Source organism: Camellia sinensis, chromosome 12 (genome assembly GCF_055761805.1).
Source record: "Camellia sinensis isolate YWXY chromosome 12, ASM5576180v1, whole genome shotgun sequence".
Classification (NCBI taxonomy): domain Eukaryota; kingdom Viridiplantae; phylum Streptophyta; class Magnoliopsida; order Ericales; family Theaceae; genus Camellia; species Camellia sinensis.
The window spans coordinates 37,196,521-37,222,523 of NC_138972.1; the positions used below are offsets into that span (position 1 = coordinate 37,196,521).

Consider the following 26,003-nt stretch of genomic DNA (forward strand, 5'->3'; position numbering starts at 1 on the left):
ACCTAATCTTACGTATGTATTGCTCACATCACTCGACCCTCAAGCTCGGTTTTTCTCACAAAATCCCTTTTCTCACTTTTCTCTCATCGCACTTTTCTCTATTCTTTATTCTCTTGTTTTTCATCTCTTCCCAGGTGTGGTTGATGGACAAGTTGCGGGTTGTGGACTCTTGCCCAGCATATTCAGCTTGCGGCTACTTCTTCAGGCAACGTTTGGTTGACGCCCTTGATGAGGGTTGGTGGTTCGACTGGATGTGCAATTTATCTACCGACGTCATTGCTTGGCAATGCCTTTGGCTCAATCTACCGGCAATGGGCTACAGCATGTCCTGGTAGACTGGGATTCAGTTGATTGGCTTTACTCACTGTGTGTTCTATTTCCCATTCCGGTTCCGACGCCAGTTCGGCCATGACCAGATTTGCCCCACAGAGGGGATAGAATTTCCAGCTGCCTTTCTGTTTCGAGGTGCGCAGCTTGTTCGGCAGGCCATAGCGTGGAGGACAAGAGAACTCCTGGCACCCGCTCCTACTTTCAGTTGTACTTTGTCTGATGAGTGCATAGATTGGCTTAATGAGGAGGCACAGATTGGGCACAGCTTGGCACCAGGGGCTTCGACCAGCTCTGGGAGGGGGCACAGGAACACCTGACTTGACTATGTCCAGAATTTATTGCTTTATTAGTACTTTCAAGTTTTCCTTATGAATGTAATAAAAAGAAACTTCAATTTGTATGCAAGAGCAGGAGGACTCTGTACTTGAAATCAATGAATTTGAAGGTTGTGGTACTGAAAATTTCCCGTTTTTGGTCTAGAGATGGTCTTAGTTGTAAAAAGATTAATTTGAACAAAGTCAACTTTTATCAAAACTTTTCAAAACTATTTTCGATATGGATCAGAACTGGACACGCTTGAGATCTGTCACTGAGACGCATAAACCCCGGATCCCAGCAATTGGAAAGTTGCCCCTAGTCTGAATAGTACCACAGCACTGCATGGTAGCGGAAAGTTGCCCCTAGTCTGAAAAACACTGTACCGGAGATCATAACCGAACTCTTGAATGCTGAATAGACAAAGACGGCCCAAGGCGATCAAATGGACAACGTTGATCGGGGAAGTGTTTGTGGCTGAACTTCAGGACGAAGCTGTCTACGTATCCCAAAGATGGGAATCAAGCCTTACGTAGTTCAGGCTTGGGTTCACTCGAGTATTTTCACTCTCCTTTTACGCTCTAATTTTTGCCAAGGCTGCCCTTTGTGGGTTTTCAACCTTGCGAGCTTGGTTTTTGTAATTTCAAATTTTCTATGCTCTAACTTTTGCCTAGGTCGCCCTTTCGGGTTTTCGGCCTAGCGAGCCTCTCAAGGGTAATATTTCTTCAACTTGTCCATATTGATCGGTTGTGAGAACTCCGAGCCATCTAGGTCCATCCACCTGACCAGATAGACTTAATGATGTAGGGACCAGTCCAATTGGGTCTGAACTTGCCCCTTGGGTCGTGGATGGGAGCTCGGTTATCCTTAAGTACCAAATCTCCTTTTTTCAGATTCCTGGACTTAACCTTCTTGTTGAAAGCCTGGGCAATTCTGTGCTGATAACCTTGAACACGGTACAATGCTTTCAGTCTTCTCTTATAAAAGAGCATGAGTTCTTCGAATCTGCTCTGCTGCCAATCTGCTTCGGCTATTTGACACTTAGCCAATACTCGCAATGACGGAACCTCAATTTCGATAGGTAGAACGGCCTCCATACCATAGACTACTGAATACGGAGTCGCCCCAGTAGAAGTTCTAATTGAAGTCCGGTAGCCCCATAGAGCAAACGGTAACTTATCTAGCCAGTCCCGGTAGGTTTCCACCATCTTCTGCAGTATGTGCTTGATGTTCTTGTTGGCGGCCTCAACTGCTCCGTTGGTCTGCGGCCAGTATGTGGACGACTTATGGAAAGCCACATTGTATTTTTTTAACAAATCAATTACCTCCTTCTTGAAATGGGAACCATTGTCTGAAATAATCTCGTTTGGGACCCCATAACGGCAGATGATGTTGTTTCTGATGAATTTCGCAACATGTGAAGCCTTCAACACCGCATAAGATTGGGCCTCGACCCACTTCGTAAAGTAATCTATCGCGACCAAGATGAACTCATGCCCATTCGACCCCTTTGGAGTAACAGCCCCGATCACATCGATTCCCACACTGAAAATGGCCATGGCGAAGTCATATTTTACAGCTTCGACGACGGAATGTTCGTGCGGTTCGCATGGATTTGACACTTGTGGCATCGCCGAACAAAACCGATACAATCCTCCTCCATGGTGGACCAGAAGTAACCCTGTCTGAGGATCTTCCGCGCTAGTATCACCCCGTTCATGTGTGCCCCGCATTCCCCTCCATGGATGGCCTCCATCAGGCGCTTTGATTCCTCAGCTTCTACACACAGCTTATGCATTCCCAGATGACCTCTTTTATACAGTTTCCCTTCGCAGATGATGAACTGAACGGCCATTCTTCTGATTGCCCTTTTATCCTTGGCATTCGCCCCTGGTGGATACGCCCCTTTCTCTAAGAAATTCCAAATGTTGTAATACCAGGGGTTCTCATCTTGAACCTCGTCTATAGTAGCAATCGACTCATAGGCTGGCGTAAATTTCTGGTCAATGATGACTGGACGCATCCGGACTCCGGACGGGATGTCTATCATGGAAGATAGAGTTGCTAAAGAATCTGTGAACCTATTGTTCTCTCTTAGTAGATGAGCAAAATTTAGCTTCTCAAACCGAGGAATTAACAAGTCCAGGGTCCGGTGATACATCATCATCTTTTCTTCTTTGACTTTCCAGTCTCCTTTTGCTTGAGACACAACAAGGTTCGAGTCCCCGATGACGTCCAACCGTCTTGCCCCTAGTTCCAGGGCTACTTCTAGACCGACAATGCATGCCTCATATTCTGCTTCGTTGTTCAAGACTTTGAATCGAAGTTTGAATGCTAGAGGGATACGGGAGTTATCGGGTGCTATTAGCAACACCCCTATCCCATACCCGTACTGGTTGGACGCTCTGTCAAAATACATCGTCCAAAACTCGTCGTCGATATGCAAAATGGCCTCATCTAGGAACGAGTACTCAACTGCTTCACCCCCTTCCACTGGATGGTCGGCTAAGAACTCTGCCACTGCTCTTTCCTTGACTGACTTGCGTGTCACATATTTCAGTTCGAATTCGAAAAGCAAAAGCAACCAACGAGCTAGCCTACCCGTAAGTGCCGATTTCTCGAAAAGATGTTTGATGGGATCGAGTCGTGAAACCAACATTACGGAGTGAGCTAATAGGTAATGCCGCAGCTTCCTGGTAGCCCATACCAAAGCTAAGCAAGCCTTCTCCAACGGTGTGTAACGAGTCTCATACTCTAGCATCTTCTTGCTCAGATAGTAGATGGCTCTTTCCACTTTGTCCTCTGATTCTTGCGCGAGCATGGAGCCCATTGTGATCTCGGTTACCGAAAGATACAATATCAACGGCCTCCCCGGCTCTGGTGGTGATAACACATGCGGGTTCTGTAAGTATTCCTTGATCTGTTCAAAAGCAGCTTGGCATCAGCCGTCCCATTGGAATTTCTTTCCTTTCTTCAGGAGACCAAAAAGTGGTTCACAAGTCAAGGTTAATTTTGAGATAAACCGTCTTATGAATTGCACTTTACCCAGAAAGCCTCGCACTTCCTTTTCAGTCCTTGGTGGTGGCATTTCTAGGATGGCCTTGATTTTAGAAGGGTCAACTTCGATGCCCCTTTGTGTAATCAGAAACCCTAGCATTTTTTCTGCTATGACACCGAACGTACACTTCTGAGGATTCAGCCGCAGCCGGAATTCTCTGTTCCTTTGGAAGAACTTTTGCAAGGCGGTGTAGTGGCCCTCTCTTTCTTTGGACTTGACAATCATGTCGTCCACGTACACCTCAACCCCTTTGTGGATCATGTCATGCAATATTGTGGTCGCGGCTCGTTGATATGTACCTCCAGCATTCTTCAACCCAAATGGCATCACTTTGTAGCAGTATGTCCCCCACGGGGTGGTGAAGGCAGTCTTTTCCCGGTCTTCCGGTGCCATCACTATCTGATTGTATCCTGAGAAGCCATCCATAAATGAAAGCAAAGCATGCCCCGCTGTGAAGTCTACTAACTCATCAATATGTGGCAAGGGGAAGTCGTCCTTTGGGCTAGCTCTGTTCAAATCCCTGAAGTCTACGCATACCCTGATCCTGCCATCCTTCTTCGGCACTAGAACAATGTTGGCCAACCAAGTCGGGTATTCGGATACCAGCAGCAAGCCTGCATCGATTTGCTTGGTGACCTCTTCCTTAATCTTGATGGCCCAGTCCGGACGAATTCTTCTGAGTTTCTGTTTGACAGGTCGGGCCTCGGGGTCAAGAGGGATTCGGTGCTTTACAATCTTAGGATCGATTCCAGGCATGTCTTCGTAGGACCACGCGAAAACATCTTCGAAATCTTTTAATAAAGCGACTAAGCGCTCGCGTTCCTCCGAAGACAACGTAGACCCGATTTGGACCAGCCGCGGGTCCTTCTCAGTACCAATATTCACAGTAGTGATTTCATCACCTAGGGGTTTAACAAATCTTTCCTGCTCTTGATCAATTAATCGTTGCAAAATCAGAGGAATTTTTTCCTCGTCGTTTTCGTCAAAATTTTGAAAGTCCTGATTTAAGCAATATATCAAAGGAACAGAAAAGTACTCGAAAACCACATCCACGTTATTCTCATTAAGTACTTTCAAACCGTCCGATTCTTCTATTACAACAGACTCAAAGGAGAAAGAAAAAGACGACCTGGACAGGACTGTGGCATCCGGGTTATCACCCCCAGGAATACCGGACTCAGACTCAGTCGAGCTGGAACCTGATTCCGACTCACAAGACTCGGTGGAATCAGATTCCGGCTCACTACCTGACCCGGTGCTGCTTGACAAAAATCCCTCTTCGTATTGCCAAACGAGAGACGGTGCGATGGATGCATCCAAAATAGTTGATGGTAGGCCTGCAGCCATTTCATTCCCGATCATGGACACCGAGAAGTCATCCCCCAAGCACCTCCGTTCGATCAGAGGATCTGAAAGTAGACAAGCCAGTGCTACCCCCATTTCAAGTTTGGTGTCCTCATACTCCATTTTCCCACTATGCTCAGCCTCGACTGTCAGGTCTGTCTGCTCTTCGGCAACATCGTCCCCAGATAATTGTAGATCAAAGAAAATCTCAAACCCCGGTACGCGCTTCCTCTCCGCGTTCAGCCACGGCTCCGGAAAACCACAGAATGGAAAATCTTCCCCCTCCCGGACGAAGCGTCCGTTTAGAATACCCTGGATGGGCCGGTGCATCAACTCAAAAGGCTTCCCCATCTGTTTCGCTCTCGCTCTTCCAGCCATTTCCTTTCCTTTCCTTACCCAATCCTCCTTGGTGGGCAGATAACCCAAGCCAAAGGTATGAGGGTTATGTGGCACTTCGGCCAATGCTGCGACGCCTTTCCGGCCGCTCTTTCCCAATCCCATCCCAGGGATGTGTTGAAGCTTGTTCATGAGGTACATTGATTGAGCACTGACATATACCTCATCATTAATAGCCAAGATGTTTTGTACAACCCGAGCCTCAGCAAGGGTAAAACCTGATATAAACACATCCTCCATGCCGTGCAGAATTTCTAAGACTAGCGTAGATACCTCTGGAGGTGGGTGGATCGATGAATTTCCGAAAACAATGGCTACTCCCTTTTCATAGGGGTATTTCACCATCTGATGCAGAGTGGATGAGGCGGCCTTCACTCGATGCAGCCACGGCCTCCCCAAAAGCAGGTTGAAAGTTGTCGGCACTTCTAAGACATAGAAATCTATCTCATGCTGTCCTGGCCCAACTTTAGTCTGAATTTTCACCATCCCTATGACCTCTCTACTTGTGTTATCGTATGCCCGAATCACCTGGGCCGTTGGCACAAAGTCCGCGGTCTTCAAGCCAATTGCATAGGCAGTCCTTGCTGGACATACATTGATGACAGATCCTGTGTCGACAAGCACTACGGGTATCCATTTGTTTCTGTACTCCACGGAGATGTAGAGTGGCTTGTTGTGGTTCGCACCCTCAGGTGGCAGTTCTTTGTCAGAAAAGGTCAGTATCGAGGTAGTTCCTCCTGGAAAAACTAAGCCTACTAGCTGTTCTGGCGTAGTTTCTATCGAAAGCTTTGCCTTGTCCATGGCTGATAGGACAGCCTGTCTGTGCACTCGTGATGCCATAAGCAGTCCCCAGATGGAGATGTCTGCTTGTATCTTTTTTAACTACTTTAGTACAACCTCTTCTTCGACTTGTTTCTCTTTCTGTCTCTCAGCTTCCTTATCTTTCCCAGATGCCTCCGGTTGGTCTAGGTACGGGGGCTTGAAATACCGTCCACTTCTCGTCATGTGGTCGACTTCTCCAAGGTACCAGGTGTCATCGGGTTGGTTGTTCCCCCAATCTTCGTCCGTATGGGCAAGACATAAATCCTCATCTTCCTACCACATTCCATCAGCAGCCGACAGACACCTGTCCAGTTTTGGTATGACTGTTCTTGTACTCGCGGTACCTTCCACCCCTATGCTCGCAGCATTCTCTGTTCCTGCGCACATAGCAGTTTCAGTCCCCACATGGGCCTTTGCCTTTCTGATTCTCGCGGGATCTTCAAATCATTCCTGTTCCGACCGTATCAACACAGCTGGCTGCTCAATAATTCCTACATTCAGAATGCTCCAATCCCGAGCGGAATTCTTGACACCAGTGCTCCCCGATGATGTATTCTGTTCTCCGACTCTCTCGACTATCACCGACATTCGTGCCCCTGTCGGACCCTGTCCTGGTTGGAATTCTTCCACCACATCCGGTTGATCATCCAACCACCCAGTAGCCTCTGCTGATTCCTCATAATCAAACCAGTTGACTGCTGCGCCCCCTGGATCTTGGTTACTGTAAAACTGGAGATTGGCAAGATCTTCTTCCACATCCCTTGAATCATTTGTTCCCTATCCCAGACTATCCCCTTGGATCACACACAGTTCTTCCCCTGTTGGCAATTCCACATCTGGCCTATCCTGGCCTATTGAAGAAATGTAGTCACCCGGACTATATGTCTTCTCAACACGACTCCCAGATTCTGCAGCCTCTGACTCAACAACCTTCTTCTCCTTTGGAATCTCCCCTCTCCTGGTCTCGATATTGACCACCATTGGCTTAGGTCGGGTCATGGAGATGTCCATCATACACAAGTCGGTGCAATCGGGAAGGAATACCTCCGGCTTAGGCAGGTGGGAAGGAGTGATATAGATGCTAGGATCGTAAGGCACGACCCCCGTTTGGATGAAGTTGATCCTTTTAGGCGGTGGGGCTTGGTTATCTGTGGGGAGAGGGTTTGTTGTAACATTGGGTTTCTCGGGAGGCAGAATCACCCCGTTATCGATGAGATCTTGAATCTCATGACGTAGTCGGAAGCATAGATCAGTGTCATGACCATGCTGTTGGTGAAATGCGCAATATTTGGCTGGGTTGTGGGTAGGAAGAAGTCTTTCTGGTAAGGGCCGCGGTTCTAGGGGCTTCAGATGCCCTTTTCTGATTAAAACCCCCAGAGCTTTGGATAAGGGCATATACAGTGGAGCGAAGGTTCTTGTGTTTTTGGGTGGGTATTTGCCTGTTTGGGTATGGCTTCCGGACGCGCCGGAGAATGGCGCAGCTGCCATGGTTCTCAGAGGGGGGTTGGTGGTGACCATGCTTACTTCGGAGGCTCTTGTAGTTGTAGTACCGCTTGGGCCTGCATTAGTGTTGCGATTGAAAGTTCTTCGGGGTTGCTCCCGGTCATTGTCAATTAAGCCTTGCTTTAAGGCATCCTCAATCTGCACCCCCATTTCATGTAGATCAGAAAAGGTATGGAAGGGGAGTACAATCATCTTTTGCATCAACTTCACTGAAGATTGCGTACAATCATCCGAATCTGGTCTTTGTCTGTGGGCCTTAAGGTCATCATCGAAGCCTTGGCCCTCCATCTAGTCACAAATTCTAAGAAACTCTCTTTAGGCTCTTGCCTTGTTGTCTCGAGATCACGGGTTGTAATCTCGATTTGTGTATTGTATGAGTATTGCGTAATGAAGGCCTCGGCCATCTCGGCCCAGTTTCTCTTGACATCATCTTCTAGCTTGGCATACCTGTAGACACCCTATTTTTGACCTCCTTTAAGACTTGGACGCGACTGATGGTTTTGAAAGATGCGCAGGGCAAAGGTTCAATTTCTTCGGCAAGGAAAGAGAGTCAAATCTCAACTTCATACCCCTTTTTTGGACTAAAACAATCTTGATCAAAAGATTTTAGACCTTGAAACCCTCTCTTTCAAAAACGTTTTTGAAATAAAGTTTCTACGATGTCCCGACACTCGCATTTTGTTAAATGTCGCGCTTTTCGGTAAACCGAGCGAGGACAAAGTGGAAATGAATGAAGGAGAGATGAACTCTTTTGAAAAATCTTTCAAAACACCTTGTTTAGGGGTTTGGAATTGAAGAAAAGAGGAGAGGAGAGAAGAAAACAAGGTTGGGAGAAGTTCGGCATGGATCCGGGTAGGACCGAATCTGCGCGGCTTCACGGAAACTGGCATAACTTTTTCTACAGGAGGAATTTTAATGCAAGGTTTGCCCCATTGGAAAGAAAACTTCCGGGGCTTCAATTTGGACACTTTAATGGCCACCATTGGACTTCCCAATCATCGTCCGTCCACCTTTCTTTCCGGCAGAATCATTTTTTGTTCTGAAAAGTAGCAGGCCGGCCAGAAAATCTAGCAGGCTGGCCACCTATTTGGTGAATGGCCTTTTTTTCCCTTTTGAGCTGGCCGGCCATGATCCTTGTCCCAAGTGCATTCTATCCATGTATTTTGTTTTGCACTTCACCCATGTCCGAAGGTTTGGCCTTTTGGGGGGGAAACTTGAATTTGAAATTTCCCCCCTTTTCTCCACTCCTTTGCCTATAAAACTAGCCCCTCCCCTTTAGTTTTAAGGGTTAGAAATTTTGGTTTGGAGCTCCTACATTGTATCTCTCTCTCTCTACACTCCAACCCCCTCAAAACCTCTCAAACCCTACACCATTTCTACACCACCACCTAGCACCACACCACCACCATCCATTCCAGCCACTTGGAGCTGTTTTCCAGAGCTAAGGAGCCACCAAACTTGGTCCAAGAGTTGTCAAAGATTTGGTCTTCAAGGGTAAGTCTTCTCCTCCCTCTTTCTTGCCTTATTTTGCTCAATATATTAGCCATACTTTCTTGCATATTTGGGCTCCAACCCTAACTGAAAATAGCATTATTTTGAGGTCTTTTTCATGTTTGTTTTAGGGTCCTTCCATGTTTAAGGTCTCTAGCTACCACTTGCTTCTTTACCTCTCTTGTATGCCTCTTTCTTGCATAGTATTTTAGGCCTATTTGTAAACTGTTTTGAGCTTGGTTATAAACTGTAAATTGGCTTATTTTGAGCCCTTCTTCAACATTGTTGAAGGGCTCTTCACTGTTTGAGGCTTCCTTTTGCTACTTGCCTCTTTATCCCTCTTTTGGCCTTATTTTTGCATGTTTTGTTAGCCCCTTGTGCTTGTATTTTTGGGCTCTGGTCCAAACTGTAAATAGCCTTATTTTGACCCCCTCTTCATGTTTTATCAAGGGACTTTTGTTTTTTTGAAACTCCCTTTTTGCTCTTTGTGTTTAAACCTCTTTTTAGGCCTTATTTTGCATAGTATTTTAAGCTTGCATGTGCACTGTTTTGGGTTTGGTCACTAACTGTAAAACACCATGTTTTGGGCCCCTCTTCAACTTTGTTGAAGGGCCCTCCTCTGTTTGAGGCAAGAAACCATCACTTGCTTCTTTGTCTCCCTTTTGGCCCACTTCTTGCACAATAGTTTAGCCATACTTTTGTTTGTTTTCGTGGCTTGTTGTAAACTGTAAAGTGCTTCATTTTGAGCCCCTCTTCAACTTTGTTGGGGGGCTCTTGGCCATTTAGGGCCAGCAGCTGCTACTTGCTTCATTATCTCTCTTTTGGGGCCATTTTTGCATGTTAACTTAGCCCTATTTGTGTTCACTTTTTGGCCTTGCTTAAAACTGTAAATATGCTTGTTTTAGGACTGTCTTGATTCTGTCTTCACACTTCATGTTCAAATAATGCATGTTTTGTATAGCTATAGGCCAATGCATATGCCTAGTTTTGTGTTTCGGGTTCATTCCATGCATCGGGTGCCATGTTTCCATGTTTCGGGGCTGTTTTGCATCATATTTCAGCACTAAAATTTGCATGTTTTCATACCATGTTTCATGCCTTGCCATGCCTTGTTAGTGTTGCATGCTATGCCTTGGGTTCGGTCCTCGATTTGCGTGCATGCGTGCACGCATCTCGAGTGTCTCATCTTCATCTAATGGCTACCGATGTGAGTGTGGCTGAGGTCCACTCATGTTGGTGTAAGTCCATTGTGCATTGCGTATGCTAGGTTGTATGTTAGAGCATCGTGTATGCCATGTTACCTCGTGCATCGTGTATGCCATTTCATAGCATTGTGCATGCTAGGTTGTATATTAGTTGCATTCATGCATGTCATGCATATTGCATTGTGTTTGGGATAGGAGTTAGCCCGAGCACGAAAAACGAGGTACGTTTTGTACTCCGAGTGACGGAACGTATCTCAATTCTTGGTCGCCAACACTCCGGATTATCCATGATGGAGTCTAGGCCTTGTTGTGTTTTTATGTGCATTCATTCCATATTGAGTCATGCAATTCGACTCCCCGACCATCATGCATCGAGATGCGTGATTGGTGGCACGAAGATCGAGGACTACACTCCCCGAAGAGTAGTCATGCATACATATGTGAAAATACTTTGCCATGCCCGTTTGTTGCTCTCTGTTGCAGCAAATCAGAAATCGACAGCCTTTCGGAGCTTGGCACGCATTCCAAGAACAATTGCAAACAGAGGCAAACAGGGGCATCGCAAGGGATTTCCGCACAAGGCAAATTCAAGCATGCATCATTCATCATCCGGAACAGAGCTGAGGCGGTCCGCGGATTTGCGTGTAATTTATTGCTTTCCTAGATTAATGTGTTAATTAATTAGGATTTTGTATTTATTTGGGACTGTATTATTCTTTCGGACCCTCTGCGCGAGGGCAATGTTGTAATAAGTGTGCGTGCGTGTGATGTATGTGTTCCAACCCCACGTCTTTCTCCCTTTTATTTATCAGCTTATGATGGTTAGATTGGGGCATGTTTCAATTAGCATACAGTATGATAGCATGTTTGCATTCATTCATCTGTTTTGCATGCACCGGGCTCGGCGCATCATACTAACTGCATTGAATTTTCAATTCCAAGTTGAATACATGTTAGCTGTAGCATTTCATATGCCATGTCTAGAATAGCCGAGCCTACTATAGTTGCACTTTTGCATGTGTTGCATTAGGCATTTCTGTATAATTAGGATCATGCATGGATTTCTAATTAGTTTCTGTTTTGGCTTGGAGTACTCAGTAAGTTTTATGGTTTAGCATCCTTGCATGCGTGTGAGTGACTGCCATGATAGCATGCTTACCGTGAGGCTAATTGCATATGTGATATAACTGCCTGAATGCTTGTGGGTGAAGGTTGGGTTATTTGGATTGGAACAATTCATTCACTGTGTGTTTTAAGCCCACTAGATAGTGGCAAAATCATGTTTTCTAAGCCCACCTGAGGGTGGCAAATCCACGTCTTAGCCTACTTGCGAGTAGCACCATCAAACCATTTTCAAACAAATAAACATGAAATGTTTTGTTCCAATTAAGGCGATCCAGTCTATACTTGTATGCTGTGCGCATTGCATAGTAAATCTAGGCTAATAACCGGAATAAGAACGCATAATGTTTTCAAAAATAGATATCATGGTTAGTAGAGGCTGATCTTTGATCAGGCGAGCAGGGGTGCTCACGAAGTGACCTTTCCCAATCGTACCCAAGTTCCCGAGCCGAGGCAACTTTGGTGATGACGAACACGTGGCCTTAGGCAAACGAGTCAGGGTTTCCTAAATTTTCCCAAAATAAAATATTTAGGTGGCGACTCTGTATCTGGCAAAGCAGTCTATGTTTGGCACTTCTTTCAAAATCTGTTTTCTCAAAATGATTTGCCGGATTTGGACTCTTTGGTTCAGATTTAGAACCGTGACAAATTGAGAGCTCGAACTGTAGTAAGCCCAATATCGAACGAAACGGGGGACTCGTTCCTCCCGGGGCGTTCGGGGACGTCTACAATACCATATGGCCGCCACACCCGACAGGGTTCGGCCGAACAGAGACAGCTTCTGAAGTTTGCTGAGGCCCATTGGCCTTAAGATGTCTGAAAATAGTCTCAGGTGCACCATGGGGTCCCCGGACCCATCAAATCAATCAATGTGAGGCATTTTGAATCTGTCAGGCAGCATCACAGCTGCGTCGATATATCTATCTTTGATGTCAGGGATGGTCTTGACTCCCTGGGATCTCTTGAACAGCTTTTCGAGCTTGCTCAACTTTAATGCTGTGGGGTCTGTCTCAAACTCAAAGGGAGAGTCCGATAGGTTGGTGGGTGTTTTGGATAACTAGGGTTGGATTTGGGGTAGGATCGGGGGTAAAGGTGGTCCCGTGGGAACGTCCGTATCATTCTGAACATTAGCCGTTTCCCCGGGGGTTAGAATTCCTGGCGGGGGAGGAACTGGCTACGAAGCAGATGCTTCGGTTTGCTGCTGTAACCTCACGATTAACTCTGCTTGTTCATTCATAACAGTGGCCTGCTACTTGGCGAACTCTGCCTGTCGGATAGCATCCTGCTGCATCATTTTTATACTCTCTTGGAGCTGGCGCACCATCTCCTCTAAATTGGCCATACTGTTCTGCTCTGACTGAATTATCGGTATATGTTCCCTTTTCTGTGGGAGAAGCAGAATCCTGATCCCTACTGTACACAGGTGGGGTAGACAAAGCCCTCTGTACTGACTGCTGAACTGATACCCTCTGCCTAGCTGTCCTCCGTCTAGTAACCGGGGGTAGAAAGTGGTACACTGGTTGTCCGTCTACCAGATCCTCGGATTGATGGAGTCGACGACTTCTAATCCAGAGTGTTTGGGGAATATCTACTGAGTCAGAAGCAATTGTGCTCGACTATCTAGTAAAAAGATAAATAAAGCGTATAAATAAACAGACAATTGGACAGCGTAACAACATAAAATAAACACAACACACAGCTGGGTATCACAACAAATTGCCAACAAGCTGAATGTACTGTTCCTTATTCGCTGATCACTGTTTCCAAATCGTTGCCCCAAAGTCTGAATCTGATACCCGTAGATATAACTGATTCCCCAAAACACTGATACTGATGCCCTCAGGCCTGATACTCAAACTTGCAAACTGATATGTACGTTCCCTGTAGAGATGCACTCTAAAAGCACATAGCAAGTAAAGAGAGCCAAAACACCCCTATGTTCGGGTAGGGTTTCCCTGTCCTATTTTGTTAGGAGCGAGGGTTTTACTATGCACGCAGCAGTTTTCAAACAACCTAACATCGGGTAAGCAACCTGTCCTAGTTTGGAATAGTCACTATGGATTTCGATATGCACTAGGTCGAATGGTCGAAAAGGGTGCCCCGGTAAAACCGGAGTTTGTGTTCCCATACTGTCAGAGCCCACAATCGGTCAGCCTTATGGCATGCTTTGACAAAGTCAAGCCTCCGGCAAACCGTTCAGGAATGGCAGATGGCAAACACGGTATCCTAGGCGCACCAATGCACATGCAATGCAAAGAGACACATAAATGAAATCAAAACAGGATATCATGAGTTTGAGTCAAGCCCTCTAAATCCCCAGCAGAGTTGCTTGAAACTGTAGACGTCCCCGAACCTCCCGGGAGGATGAGTCCCCCCCGCCCCGGTTCTGTTCATATTGGGCTCACTACAGTTCAGGACTCTCAGATAGTCACGGTCCTTAATCTGAACCAAAGAGTCCAAATCTGGCAAATCATTTTGAGAAAACAGATTTTTAGAAAAGAAGTGCCAAACATGGACTGCTTTGCCAGATACCGAGTCGCCACCTAAATATTTTTTATGGGAGAATTTAGGAAACCCTGACTCGGTGCCAAAGGCCACGTGTCCGTCATCACCAAAGTTGCCTCAGATCAGGAGCTTGGGTACGATTGGGGAAGGTCAGCTATGAGCACCCCTCTCGCCCGATCCGAAGATCGGCCTCTACTAACCGTGATATCCATTTTTGAAAACGTTATGTGTTCTTATTCCGGTTATTAGCCTAGAATTACTATATTATGCGCACAGCAAACAAGTATAGACCAAATCGCCTAAATTGGAACAAAACATTTCATGCTTGTTTTGAAGATGGTTTGCTACTCGTAAGTAGGCTAAAATGCAGGTTTTGCCACCCTTAAGTGGGCTTAAGAAAAGATGATTTTGCCACTATTTAGTGGACTTAAAACTCACAGTTTTTAATGCATTATCCCAATTTAGTTAATTCAACCTCCATCCACAGGCATTCAAGCAGTTATATCACATAAGCAGCTAGCCTCATGGTAATCATGCTATCATTGCAACACTCACACACATGCGGTATGCTAAAGCGTAAATGCTTACCGAGTACTCCAAGCCAAAACAGAAACTAGTTAGTAATCATATGCATGATCCTAGTTTAAGATGACTAATGCAACACATGCGAAATGTAACTAGAAATGGGCTCGGTTATTCTAAACATGGCATGTGAAATGCTACAACTAACACATATTCAATTTGGAATTAAAACACAATGCAGTTAGCATGATGTGCCGAGCCTGGTGTATGCAAGACAAATGTATGAATGCACGCATGCATAGCATAAGGTATGCTAGTTTAAATATGCCCTAGTCTACCATCATAAGCAGGTAAATAAAAGGGAAGAAAGACGTGGGGTTGGAAGACATGCACACACTCACGCACACTTATTACACAATTGCCCTTGCTCAGAGGGTCCGAATAAATATTACAGTCCGAGTAAATAATACTAAATTAATTATTACAGAATTTCTAATTAATTAACAAATTAAACGCAAAATTAAAGTGGCCACAGCCCTCGCCTCGAAATGCGTGGATGATGCATGCTTGACTCGTCTTGCCCGAAAATCCGTACTATGCCACTGTTGCCTCTGTTTACACTGCCTTGCCCCTCTGAGGACTTCCAAAGCCCAAGGGCATGCTCTCTGGATGTTGGGGATTACCACCGACCAAGTAGAAACACCACCGGCCTAATAGGATGATCACCGGCCGCCTTTTAACCTGTCGGCCACAGATTACTGGCCGGTCGGCACTATATTTGGCCGACCGGCCAAAGTTTCCTGCAGAACCTGCAATTGACAGCAGCAGAGGGCAAGCAGTGTATGGCATGGAATTTTCAGGCAAATGTATGCATGGCCTCACCCCTTATCATGCAACGGACTCAAGGGTGCATGGCCCTTGACCCTCGGGCCACCAATTGCGCATTTCAATGCATGATGGCCGAAAAGTCAAGTATGCATTTCAATGTCAAATGCAATACACACAAAACATACAAGGGACCCAACCTCAATCATGGTTGATCAAGAGGCGAGGCAATACACAATGATGCACACATGACTTAAGCATGGAAGTAAACATACAAACATGCAATGCAACTATATGGCACACACAATGCTAACAACATAACATGCACAACGCATTGAAACGTGGCATACACAATGCAGGATGGACTTACACTAACATGAATGGACCTCAGCCACACTCACATCAATAGCCATTATGTGAAAATGAGACTCTCGAAATGCGTGCACGCATGCACGCAAACCGAGGACCGAACCTAAGGCATAACATGTAACTCTAACAAGACATGGCAAGGGATGCAAGATGGCATGCGAACTAACAAATTGCAGCACTGAAATATGATGCTAAACAGCCCCAAAACATGGAAAATGGCACCCGATGTATGAGATGAAACCCGAAATTCGAAATTAGGCACATGGAATGACTTATAGCTATACAAACACTGCTGGAAAATCTACTTTTAGCGGCGTTTAAAAAACTCCGCTAAAAGTACTAAAAACGTCGTTAATTCTTTTTGTGACGTTTAGTACCAAACGTCGATGACGCGGCCGTCGCTATAACTTTATGACGTTTGAAAAACGTCGTTATATTAGTATAGGCGGCGTTTTTAAAAACGCCGTCAAATGTCCTACCTAACTGTACAATGACGTCATTATGACATTTAGCGACGCTTTTGAAAACGCCATCATAGACATTTATACATTTTAAAAATCTAGCCCCTGCGGTGGGATATAGTGACGTTTAAACGCCGCCATAACCTTTTTTTTTAATTTATAAATTTTGTTAATTTTATATGGTTGAACAAAAAAAATACCGATCAAACAATTATTAAGAACTAATAATTGATGTTTATTAAAATAATAAATAAACTAAGCTTGAAAACAAAATTAAAAATAAGAAACAATGCATTACATACCTAAGAATAGCAACAATTCAGACTTTAAATACATCAATTAAAATCAAAATGGTCAAGAAGCCCAAAAAAATTAAAAAGGAATAGAAAGCACACTAATATGGCTTATAATATTAAAAATACCACTTGTCTTCCAACTATATCCAAAGATGAGTCTAAACTATATGCAACAAGATGATACATTTGGAATCATACAGTACGCTATAATCCAATTAAACAAGATAAAAAGAATTAGAGGGGGGAAAAGGTAAAAGAACAAGAACAAATAAAAAAAGCTTCATTATATTCCATTCAATGGCTTTTTCCCTCTCTTCTCACATAAATTCTACATGTAGCAACTTCATATCCATCAGGATGATCATTCGGAGTTAAATAGCTTCTCACAATCAAACAGAGTTGGGTTTCAAATTATTCTATCTTGTTTTCTTCCAAATCAACGTTCCATACCCCGTTGTTTCCACCGTGTACTGATCCGACTTCAAGTGGACTTCGAATATCCTTTGAAGGCATAGGAGATGGTTTGATGAGTGTCAAAGTATTATCATCCCTGTCAAACTCTTCACTTGCTTCTCCCGAGTAAGTATAGCTGCCACATGTGAAAATATTCAATGTGGAGACAAGAAAATAATTGACAATTAATTTTTATAGCATAAAAGAAGCCCTCTACGAGGAGTTTGCAACTAATTTCTATGTTCCACCATAAAATTGATCAATAGTTAGGGAGATTTTTCCTAGACACTCAAGTCGCTACGAGGTGTTATGACCTAATGTGACAACCTATCTTCAAATTTATTATTAATTTATTATAGATCGCCCACTAAGGAGGACTGCTGGCAGCGGGAATTGAACCTAAGCCGTGGAGGCAAAGTGTCTGATCCTTACCAACTTAATCAACCTCTGTTGGCATAAAAATATATACTTATTTTGTTGTCCCCACTTCTATTTGTGTTCTGTGTCAAGAGATGATTTTTCTTCCAGAATAAAAAAATGGTGACTGAAGGATGATTTTTGTATGATTGCATGCAGCATGCTTGATAAGCATGAAAAAAAGATAACTAATCCAAATGCAAGTTTGGTAAACTATAACTCGCATGAAAACTTGTTAAGGGGTGTAAAAATAGTCATCCATACACCACAAGTAAGTTGAACCTAACTCTGTTTAACTTCAAGTGTGACGTCCTATAACCTAAGAACAGTCACTTTTCAAGAAAGAGATTGCATAACCAGAGTGACTATAACTAATGCAAATCAGCATTATGAATCTAGATGGAGCACCAACAAAACAAGCATTTATAGCCTGATCAAGGTACAAAAATCAGATACAGAATTAAAAAGTTAAACTGAAAGATAGGCACATACCTGGGATGAGGATTTCCCTTTACCATTTTTTGTCCATACTTGCGCCACCTGTAGCCATCTCCTGAAATTCCCAAATCACCATCTCGCAACTTGAAGACACTCTCAATGACTGACAATTCTGTTGCTGTAGTATTTGATCCACAGAACGCTGTACAGTCGTTAACTGTCAAGCCAGCGGCTATCACTTCACTACCACGGTTCACAGTCCCTGCCACCAAAGGGACCTGAAGGGGGGTTGAAAGTTCATCCAAGTCTTCAATGGATGTATGAGGATGGGCCTGCTCCAACACAATGTCCATTAGAAAGGGGACAACAAAAGAAGATAAAATTTTGGTACCTGATGTTTGATAAGATTGCCACAGATGCAGGATATAATTTCTTACCAGGCCACATTTATTGGAGAAGGCACAATAGCTGCCCACAAGAATGTTACCAGCAATTGTCTGCCTAAAAACTTCTACCCCAAGAACATTTGCAATCATCTCCTCAGTTTCCTGCAATTCAACATGAATACAAGTGTTATCTAATAGAAGTTTTTAAGTTTTAGAACATAAAAAAGAAGAATCATCACTGCCTGTTGATGCCGACATCTACCTAAATTTAATGAAGAATCATTACCCAAACTGAATGAATTACCGTAAACTAGAAAAACACAATGCAACCAGTCTTTAGAACTGTTCAAGAACCCATTTGTAATCTAAGTTGTCTAGTGGTATCGCATGTGAGAAACTAGAAACGGTGCCAATGGGTATTGAGCACCTTAGAAATCTAATCGGTCATTTTTGTGTTCGTTGATTTAGTATTCCATTTTGTTTTAGACATCCACTTTTAATTTGTATTTATTTTCTATATATTATTCAATTAGATGTTCAAGGAATCATCTAGACATCTTGAATTTCAACTATTTTCATGGTTAAAGAATTGTTCTAGAAATTTTTTCCGGCAACAAAACTTAAAATATATGTAAGTCAAATAAAAAGAGCAAATAATCACTCACCTTGCAACCTCAGCCCGTCTCTTGGCTTGCTCTGCAATTTCTGAAAGCTCCCTATAATTGCTCTTGTCAGAGAAAAGGTTAGTGGTTTCCGGTAGTTGAAGGCCATGTAGAGTCCTCTGTGCAGTAACCCACTGTGCTTCTCTCTCCTCTTTCCCATAGTTACTCTTTGTAGTAAAAGCAGTCTGTGTTACAAAAGAAGAAAAAAAATAAGTACCAGAACTAAAGAGTCATCAGAAAACCACAAGAAAACTACAAAAATTCAAACAAAATCATATACTAAAAAATTCCCCTTTATTAGAGAATTTGAATTCTAACTTGTTCTCCAAAAGGGTATCCCAAGCTTTCCCACTTAAAGCGTAGCGGATCGCAAATTTGAGTAAGTCAAGCGGAATATATGTTACCACACTGTAAAGCCAGATGACACCGGCCCAGCCCCAACCACATCCTTCTATCTTTGCAAAACCCCATTTAGCATAAACAGCTATCAAGGTGGCAATCTGTCAAATTACAGAATAGTTTACACCTCCATTAGAACAAGCCTATCCAATTCAATTCCCAAATTCATCAGATAAGTTCAGGATTTTTCATATAGTACTTTGTTTTTTTGTATTTCATTTAAATATGTTTTTATTTTTAAAATTTTATTTTGTAAACTAACTCCATTACTATAATATCAAGCACATTGCGATAGAGATATTTGTCTTTGCACATGAATATTAGTAGGTTATTGGGAAATTCATACCAGCTGTGCGGCTACAAAAGCAAAGAGTAAGAGTAGTCCAGGGCGTTCAGCAAAGGACCAGCTGCGAGACCTTGTAACAAATATGAGAGCCTGACTCACGATACTCACTTGTAGGTACAATGCAGCCATCATCTGTTCAGGCCTCTTATCTCCCAATGGTCTCACACCAAATTTGTCCTACATTGTTTAACAAAGTAGGTAAACAAATTGAACCTATAACATTTGGGTAAAGTTACAATTTTATGCACGAGAAAATATATTCCTACCGAGAAAAATTTGGTATCATTCATAAGCCAGAAAAATACTACTGTCATTAGTACCAAATAGCCTCCGAGCACAACGCCGGTTGCAAATATCTCCTTCAGTTTCCAGCTGTCTGGCATTGGGGATGGCTGCACTGATCCTTTGAGAATGTCATGATTGTTCCTAGGGTTATATAATAGATGGAAAGTTGGACAGTTAGCTTGATGTTGTCTTAAATTTAAAGTTAAATGCCGAATCCCTCACCCTCCCCTCCTCCCGGCCAAACCAAACCAAACCAAACCAAGCCAAGCCTTAAGTCCCATCCGGCCAAAAAAAATAATAATAATAATAAGAATAATTTTACTGCTGGATCTGATCTCACCGTCATTTAGGATGGCAATAATTAGAACCATGAAGGGAGCACAGTCAAACTTCCATATCAGGGCAATAAGCATGAACCCAAACTGGAAAATTTATTAAAGAGAAGAAACAAATTAAAACAATTTTTTTTATATAACAACAACAATTTTTATGAACATCTTAAAGAGTTTTAGTTAACATACCACAATATGGATGGTAATTGAAACTGCATAGATCTGAAGTCAAAAGAAAGTAGACTTAGAAACTTCAGAAAAAAACAGTGAAGGATTGGAATAAAGAGAAGATGGAGGGTAAGTTACAGTATAGTTCTTCATCCTTTGAAAAATAGCCCTGCTAGTGAGCACAACACTTATTATAACGCTGAGTCCAGGTTCAGTGAGGACAATGTCAGAAGCACCTTTAGCAGCATGAGTAGCATCCGCAACAGCAATTCCAATATCCGCAACAGCGATTCCAATATCTGCCTTCTTCAAAGTAATCATACATTAGGTGAATGTATACTGTTTTCTAAACGTTCTACATCAGCAACAATTCAACACTAGATGCTCATAGAAGTGTTATCGTGACAATGAAAGAACACGCATGAAAGACAATTTTGTTGCTATCATATAATGCAATGTCTGCATAGCATGTAGTAGTACACAAAGTAGAGAAGGAAATTACTGTGCCATAGAGCAAAAAAGGCAGGGAGTGGGCTGAGGATTACCTGTTGCCTTTTCTTGTCTCACTATCCCAAATTCCCTCTCTACCATATGAATAGGTCTCTCTGGCATCATCATGTGGTAGAAAGGACATTTAGCACAAGGGACGGTGGAGAAGGAAATTGAAAAAATCCATAGTTGGTGAGAAACAAGCAGAGATCAAGTCAAGAGTATATATGTGGTATATTGAGAGCTAATACTGCTGCCTCAATTTACAAACCTCACCCATCTAAGAATTTTCAGTTGTAAATTGCAATGATCATCTAAAAAGAAAAAAGAAAAAAAAGAAGAGAGAGAGAGAGAGAGAGAGAGAGAGAGAGAGAGAGAGAGTCAATTCACACTAGAAATAAGACAAATAAAAATAAAAAATTGAAAATACGTTACGTGACAACATTTGACATGAAGCAAGACTTTGCTGCCAACAAGATTAAAAAATGTTAAATCAACTATAAATACCTCTCCTTTTAAAAAAGTGACCATAAGCAAAACAAACCAAATGCCAACACTTGAACAGCAAGTGCCTGCATCAAGCCAATCACTGATGAGATTTTTCCTGAGAGTTGATTACCTTGCAAAGATCTAGCATGCAAAATAGAATACTCACTGAACCACACAAATCTAAACAACAATCACTGAACCACACAGAACATAGTATTTTAATTCATGCCATAAAATACTCGACTTACTCCCGTAAACACAATTATAGCATCATCCGCCTTAGTCCCATCTTTCAGATATGATTCACGCCATCTCTGCCAGATTGCCCTCACACTAAATTTTGGAATGAACTCAACCTTCAATAAATAAAACCAATCCACTAGAATCAAAAGTGCTGCAACAGAATGGGACTTCAAATAAAAGGCAGACTGTTTTAGCATAAACAAGCAACCTAAGTTTGAAATTGAAAACCAACTTTGTGAAACAACTATGAACATGAAATAGAATGGATTACCGTGGAACCCGTATAGCGAGGGGCAAGTAAAGCATTGAAAAGCCCATGAACATGTACAGAGGGATCTAAACTAACTGGGATTTTTAAATGTGACATATCACCCTCTATTCTGTATTAACTGAGTTTTTTTTTGACAATCAATACAAGGGGAATAGGGGAAGCAAAGCTGCACTCGTGGCAGTAAGACTTAAACCCAAACATTACACCTACTAAGGGAGTGCCTCATCCATTAGGCCAACCCCTTCGTCCTTAGCTTAACTGGTTATTTAAACTCTGGCAAAATACAAATCTTTCAGCTTTTTGGAAGTCCAATTACCTTTTAAATTTGAAGCTGTGAATAATAAACAATTAAAAATAATAGCATAGGAAGACAATTCAAGACCCATGTCACAGAGAGAGAGAGAGAGACAGAGAGACAGAGCTGAAAATTTTAAGCCACATACCTTCAAAGAGCAGCACATAATAGCATCTGTGTGATGCCAAAGGGTTTTGAGGGTGGTTTCACTTCCTTCACTGCCAGACTTGAGAAGCTCTACTCCCAAATAACACCTGTCAAGAAAGAAAGAACACACCAAGGACCAGTGAGAGCAAAAAAATTTATTTTAAGCCCCCAAAAAGACCAATTGCTACACTTCGGGACAACGAAATTCAAAAACTAGATTTTTAAAACTCCTCTTGGATGGTCAATAACATCATAAAGACTATTCAGTTAACTCATTGGTGGTTGCATTAAATTAGTGATTTGGACATACTCTTAAAGAAAAGGATGGAAAAAAGAAAAACTAAGTTGATGGACAGGTTACCTGTGCTCTCCCATCCCATGGAGAAGTAGGTAATATGCTTTGGTGAACCTATTAAAGAAGACAGACTCTCAAGTATCTCCAACGTAAGTGAAGAGAATGGACATCACATCGGGAATCAAGCACCACAAAATCTTCGTAAACCAAAAGACAAAGAAAACAATGTATCCACAACATAATACCTTCCATCAATTTGCTCATTATCCCTTATCTGTAACAGCAAAGCTCTTAAACATGAGCTGATCAGCCTATGTCAAGCAAATATTCGAACATCAATAAGCATTCCCCATCCATCAATCCTATTGCACCAGTAGATACTATTGTTAAAGCACTGATGAGGATCATATAGACGAGGTTATGGTTGACTGTGAAAATTCTATTTCTCAAAACATATTTGTTCATTTGCAATTTGCTCCAAGAAGATTCAAAGATGGCACCAATTAAACAAAATAGTGGACTCCTAGATTTTGAAATTGTGTCCATCATATGAAACACTGAAACAATTAGGTCACATTCAATGTCTCAATGGAAATTGATTCACTCAATCCCATTTAACCAAAAATTTAATAGTATATCTAAATCTGTCAAACTCCCACACCTTGATCAACACAAATCAGCAACCATCATCAAAATTCAAGGCAAAGTGACCCCAATTAACAATGATCACCTCCGTGGTCGCAGAGAACCTTGAAAGGAAAAAGAAATTGAATGCTAAATCTTATGTTTGTGTTTGGTTTGGCCTCTAAAACTTCAAAAAAAAACCACCTGCTGTCTTTTTCAGTTTTGTCAAGTCTAAAGTAACGAAAAAGTTCAGTTGCCAACACCTCATTTTCTTTGCTATTATTAAATTTTCTGAGCTACCAAACAAGGACCAAGAGACGCAACAAAGTCAGAAAGTGATACCTGGAACAAACCTTGGTCTCTGCAGTGATGCCCCATAGATTGAAGGATTAAAATTTGAAGCATTGTAGTAATAATTAACAATCAAACCCCTTAAAAATTTGCAATATAGAGGAGAAAGCTCCAAATCATCTTCCACAACAAAGGCTAAGTGAATTTAAAATACTTCTAGAGCAATTTGCTTCAAAAGGTGGAACCCCGTAAAGGAACTCATAGCAGAGGACACCAAGGCTCCATATGTCTACACTTGCATCATGCTCAACACTCTCCACTAAAAAAAAAAAAATGCATAACAGTCAATGCACCAAAAAAAAAATAAAAATGACAAGTTTTCTATAGATAGAATGAAAAATGGCAACAATGTTGCCCGTGGCATCGAAGTGTATCCCTTAAATTCATGATGCAAGTTGTGGAAAAAATTATAAATTTACTCACAGTTGGAAGGTTCCGAAACATAATATGTAATAAGAATGACAAGCCAAATGGAAGATAAACAAACAAAGAAAACCATAGTGTCGAAACTCACAGTTGCAGAGCGTCTTTCACTAAAGTATTTACACTTCTGTAGCTCCTTGTACAGCTCACCCTTGGCGGCATATTCCAATATCAAATAAACTCGTTTCTGCAACAATTGTGTTGAAAAAAAGGGTAATTAGTCAGTTGGCTACAAAAGTTAACAGATTAACAACATGGAAAAGCTGTGAAATTTGATAATCTAGATGAACTATACCTGATCATAGAAGTATCCATAAAGGCGTAAAATATTAGGGTGTCTGAGATGACTTTGGATTTCAACTTCACGACGAAGCTGATGTTCAACCTGAGACTGTTTCAGCTGGCTCTTGAAAAGCACCTTTAGTGCCACGATATGATTGCTCTGTTCCAAAATAATACCGATTCAATTGCCAATAAGATGAAAATTTTGGAATAATACTTTACAATCATTATTTCCATTCCACCCAAAAATACCAGTAAAATCCACAAAATTTTCATTTGTTTCCTTCTGTTTTGTCGATAAGCTAAGAAACAAATTCTTGGTGGCCACTGGCCATATATAAAATCTACGTAAAACAGAACCCAAATTATTTTAAACTTATGCTTGAACCTGTTCTGCATCTAGATGTATTTCGCTACATGAAGAAACCGAAGATTTCACAAACTTCGAAAGTAAGAAAAGTTCCATTTCAACATTTCCCACATCATCATCTAGCTTTGAGTCAATCAAAAGAACAAAACTAGAGTAAGAAATTTCAAAACCTCAAACATATTTTTGAATGAGAAATCTTAGATCTCAAACATATATTTTTGAATGAGAAAACTCAGATCTGAAATCTTAAACATATGTAAACCCTAGGAGAAGAATCGATCGAACGAAGAGCTTGAGAGAGAGAGAGAGAGAGAGAGAGAGAGAGAGAGAATGCGAAACTGAGATTGTAGACGGTGTGCTCACCTTAGTCAACGATGCAGATGGTGGTGGCGGTGGAGCTTCGAAATCGAGAGAGAGAGAGAGAACTTCGAAGTCGAAATCACTTTGAGACTGGATCTGAGATGAAACCGAACTGAAGAAGGTTGAATCATAATCTCTGAGACTGAAGGGTTTAGAGAGAGAGCTAGAAGGGTTCTGAATCGTAATCTCTAAGACTCTGAATGTTTCCCAGATTCAAAATGAGGGCGCAGAGAGAGAGAGAGAGAAGGGTTTTGATTCTCACAGAGCTAAAGAGAGAGGGGAGCAATACTATTGTAACACGTGAAGGCGTTTAAAAAACGACTTCTATTCCTTAAATGGTACCGTTTTAATCAATATAAAATGTGACGTTTATAAAACGTCGTTAAAGGTTAGAAACAGTGGTGTTTAAAAAAACGTCGCTAAATAAACGCCGCTAAATTCCATATTTCCTGTAGTGAAAGCATGCATTATTTGATCATGAAGCATGAAGACAGAGCCAAGGCAGTCCCAAAACATGAACATTTTCAGTTCAAAACATGGCCAAAAGATGCTAGCGTGGTGGACAAAATAGCATGCAATCTTGATTAGCAATCATGGTTTTCATGGCAAGTACATGAAGCAAATGTAATCTCACCAAACCAGCAAAAATCAGTGAATAAATCATGTGAAAATAGGTCCAAATAACCACTGATATGCAACCATGGTATGCAAAAATAATGAGTTACTTTGGAGGGCCATGCAAGGAGTTATTAAGCACATGCAAGGTAGACATTTAGCATGGCATAAACAACTATGAAAATCAAATATGGTAGTCCTAAAACTCACCAAAAGGACCCTGGAAAGTAACTTCGAAGCATGCAAGGTAGGGTCTCTTCGAAAGGCCAAAAAGGCCACCAAACAAGAGAAGGAGAGAG

General features: G+C 42.2%; 1 protein-coding gene and 1 pseudogene across 7 annotated transcripts; both read right to left on the reverse strand.

Moving 5' to 3' along the window:
* Positions 1-16,640: 16,640 nt before the first annotated feature.
* On the reverse strand, positions 16,641-20,771 carry LOC145789306 (plasma membrane ATPase 4-like; annotated as a pseudogene). Its single transcript, XR_014345532.1, has 10 exons — positions 20,589-20,771; positions 20,472-20,504; positions 20,291-20,372; positions 19,932-20,091; positions 19,666-19,842; positions 19,240-19,420; positions 18,924-19,107; positions 18,310-18,420; positions 17,927-18,204; positions 16,641-17,153 (listed from the first exon to the last, which is right to left on the reverse strand). The product of XR_014345532.1 is annotated as a plasma membrane ATPase 4-like (transcript).
* Positions 20,772-20,784: 13 nt separating this feature from the next.
* LOC114267777 (serine/threonine-protein kinase Aurora-1) lies at positions 20,785-25,542 on the reverse strand. 6 transcript variants are annotated; one of them, XM_082898395.1, is made up of 7 exons: positions 24,748-24,985; positions 24,373-24,519; positions 24,169-24,264; positions 22,925-23,041; positions 22,746-22,793; positions 22,386-22,491; positions 22,189-22,215 (listed from the first exon to the last, which is right to left on the reverse strand). In XM_082898395.1, the coding sequence occupies exons 1-4, from the start codon at positions 24,823-24,825 to the stop codon at positions 23,036-23,038; spliced, it is 327 nt and encodes a 108-aa protein (XP_082754521.1). In that variant the 5' UTR covers positions 24,826-24,985; the 3' UTR covers positions 22,189-22,215; positions 22,386-22,491; positions 22,746-22,793; positions 22,925-23,035. The 6 variants fall into 6 exon arrangements, with proteins under 6 accessions (XP_082754520.1, XP_082754517.1, XP_082754521.1 ...); XM_082898396.1 differs by having other exon boundaries at positions 22,189-22,273; XM_082898394.1 differs by lacking the exons at positions 22,189-22,215; positions 22,746-22,793; positions 22,925-23,041; positions 24,748-24,985 and adding exons at positions 20,785-21,511; positions 21,677-21,784; positions 25,093-25,542.
* Between the last annotated feature and the right edge of the window lie 461 nt (positions 25,543-26,003).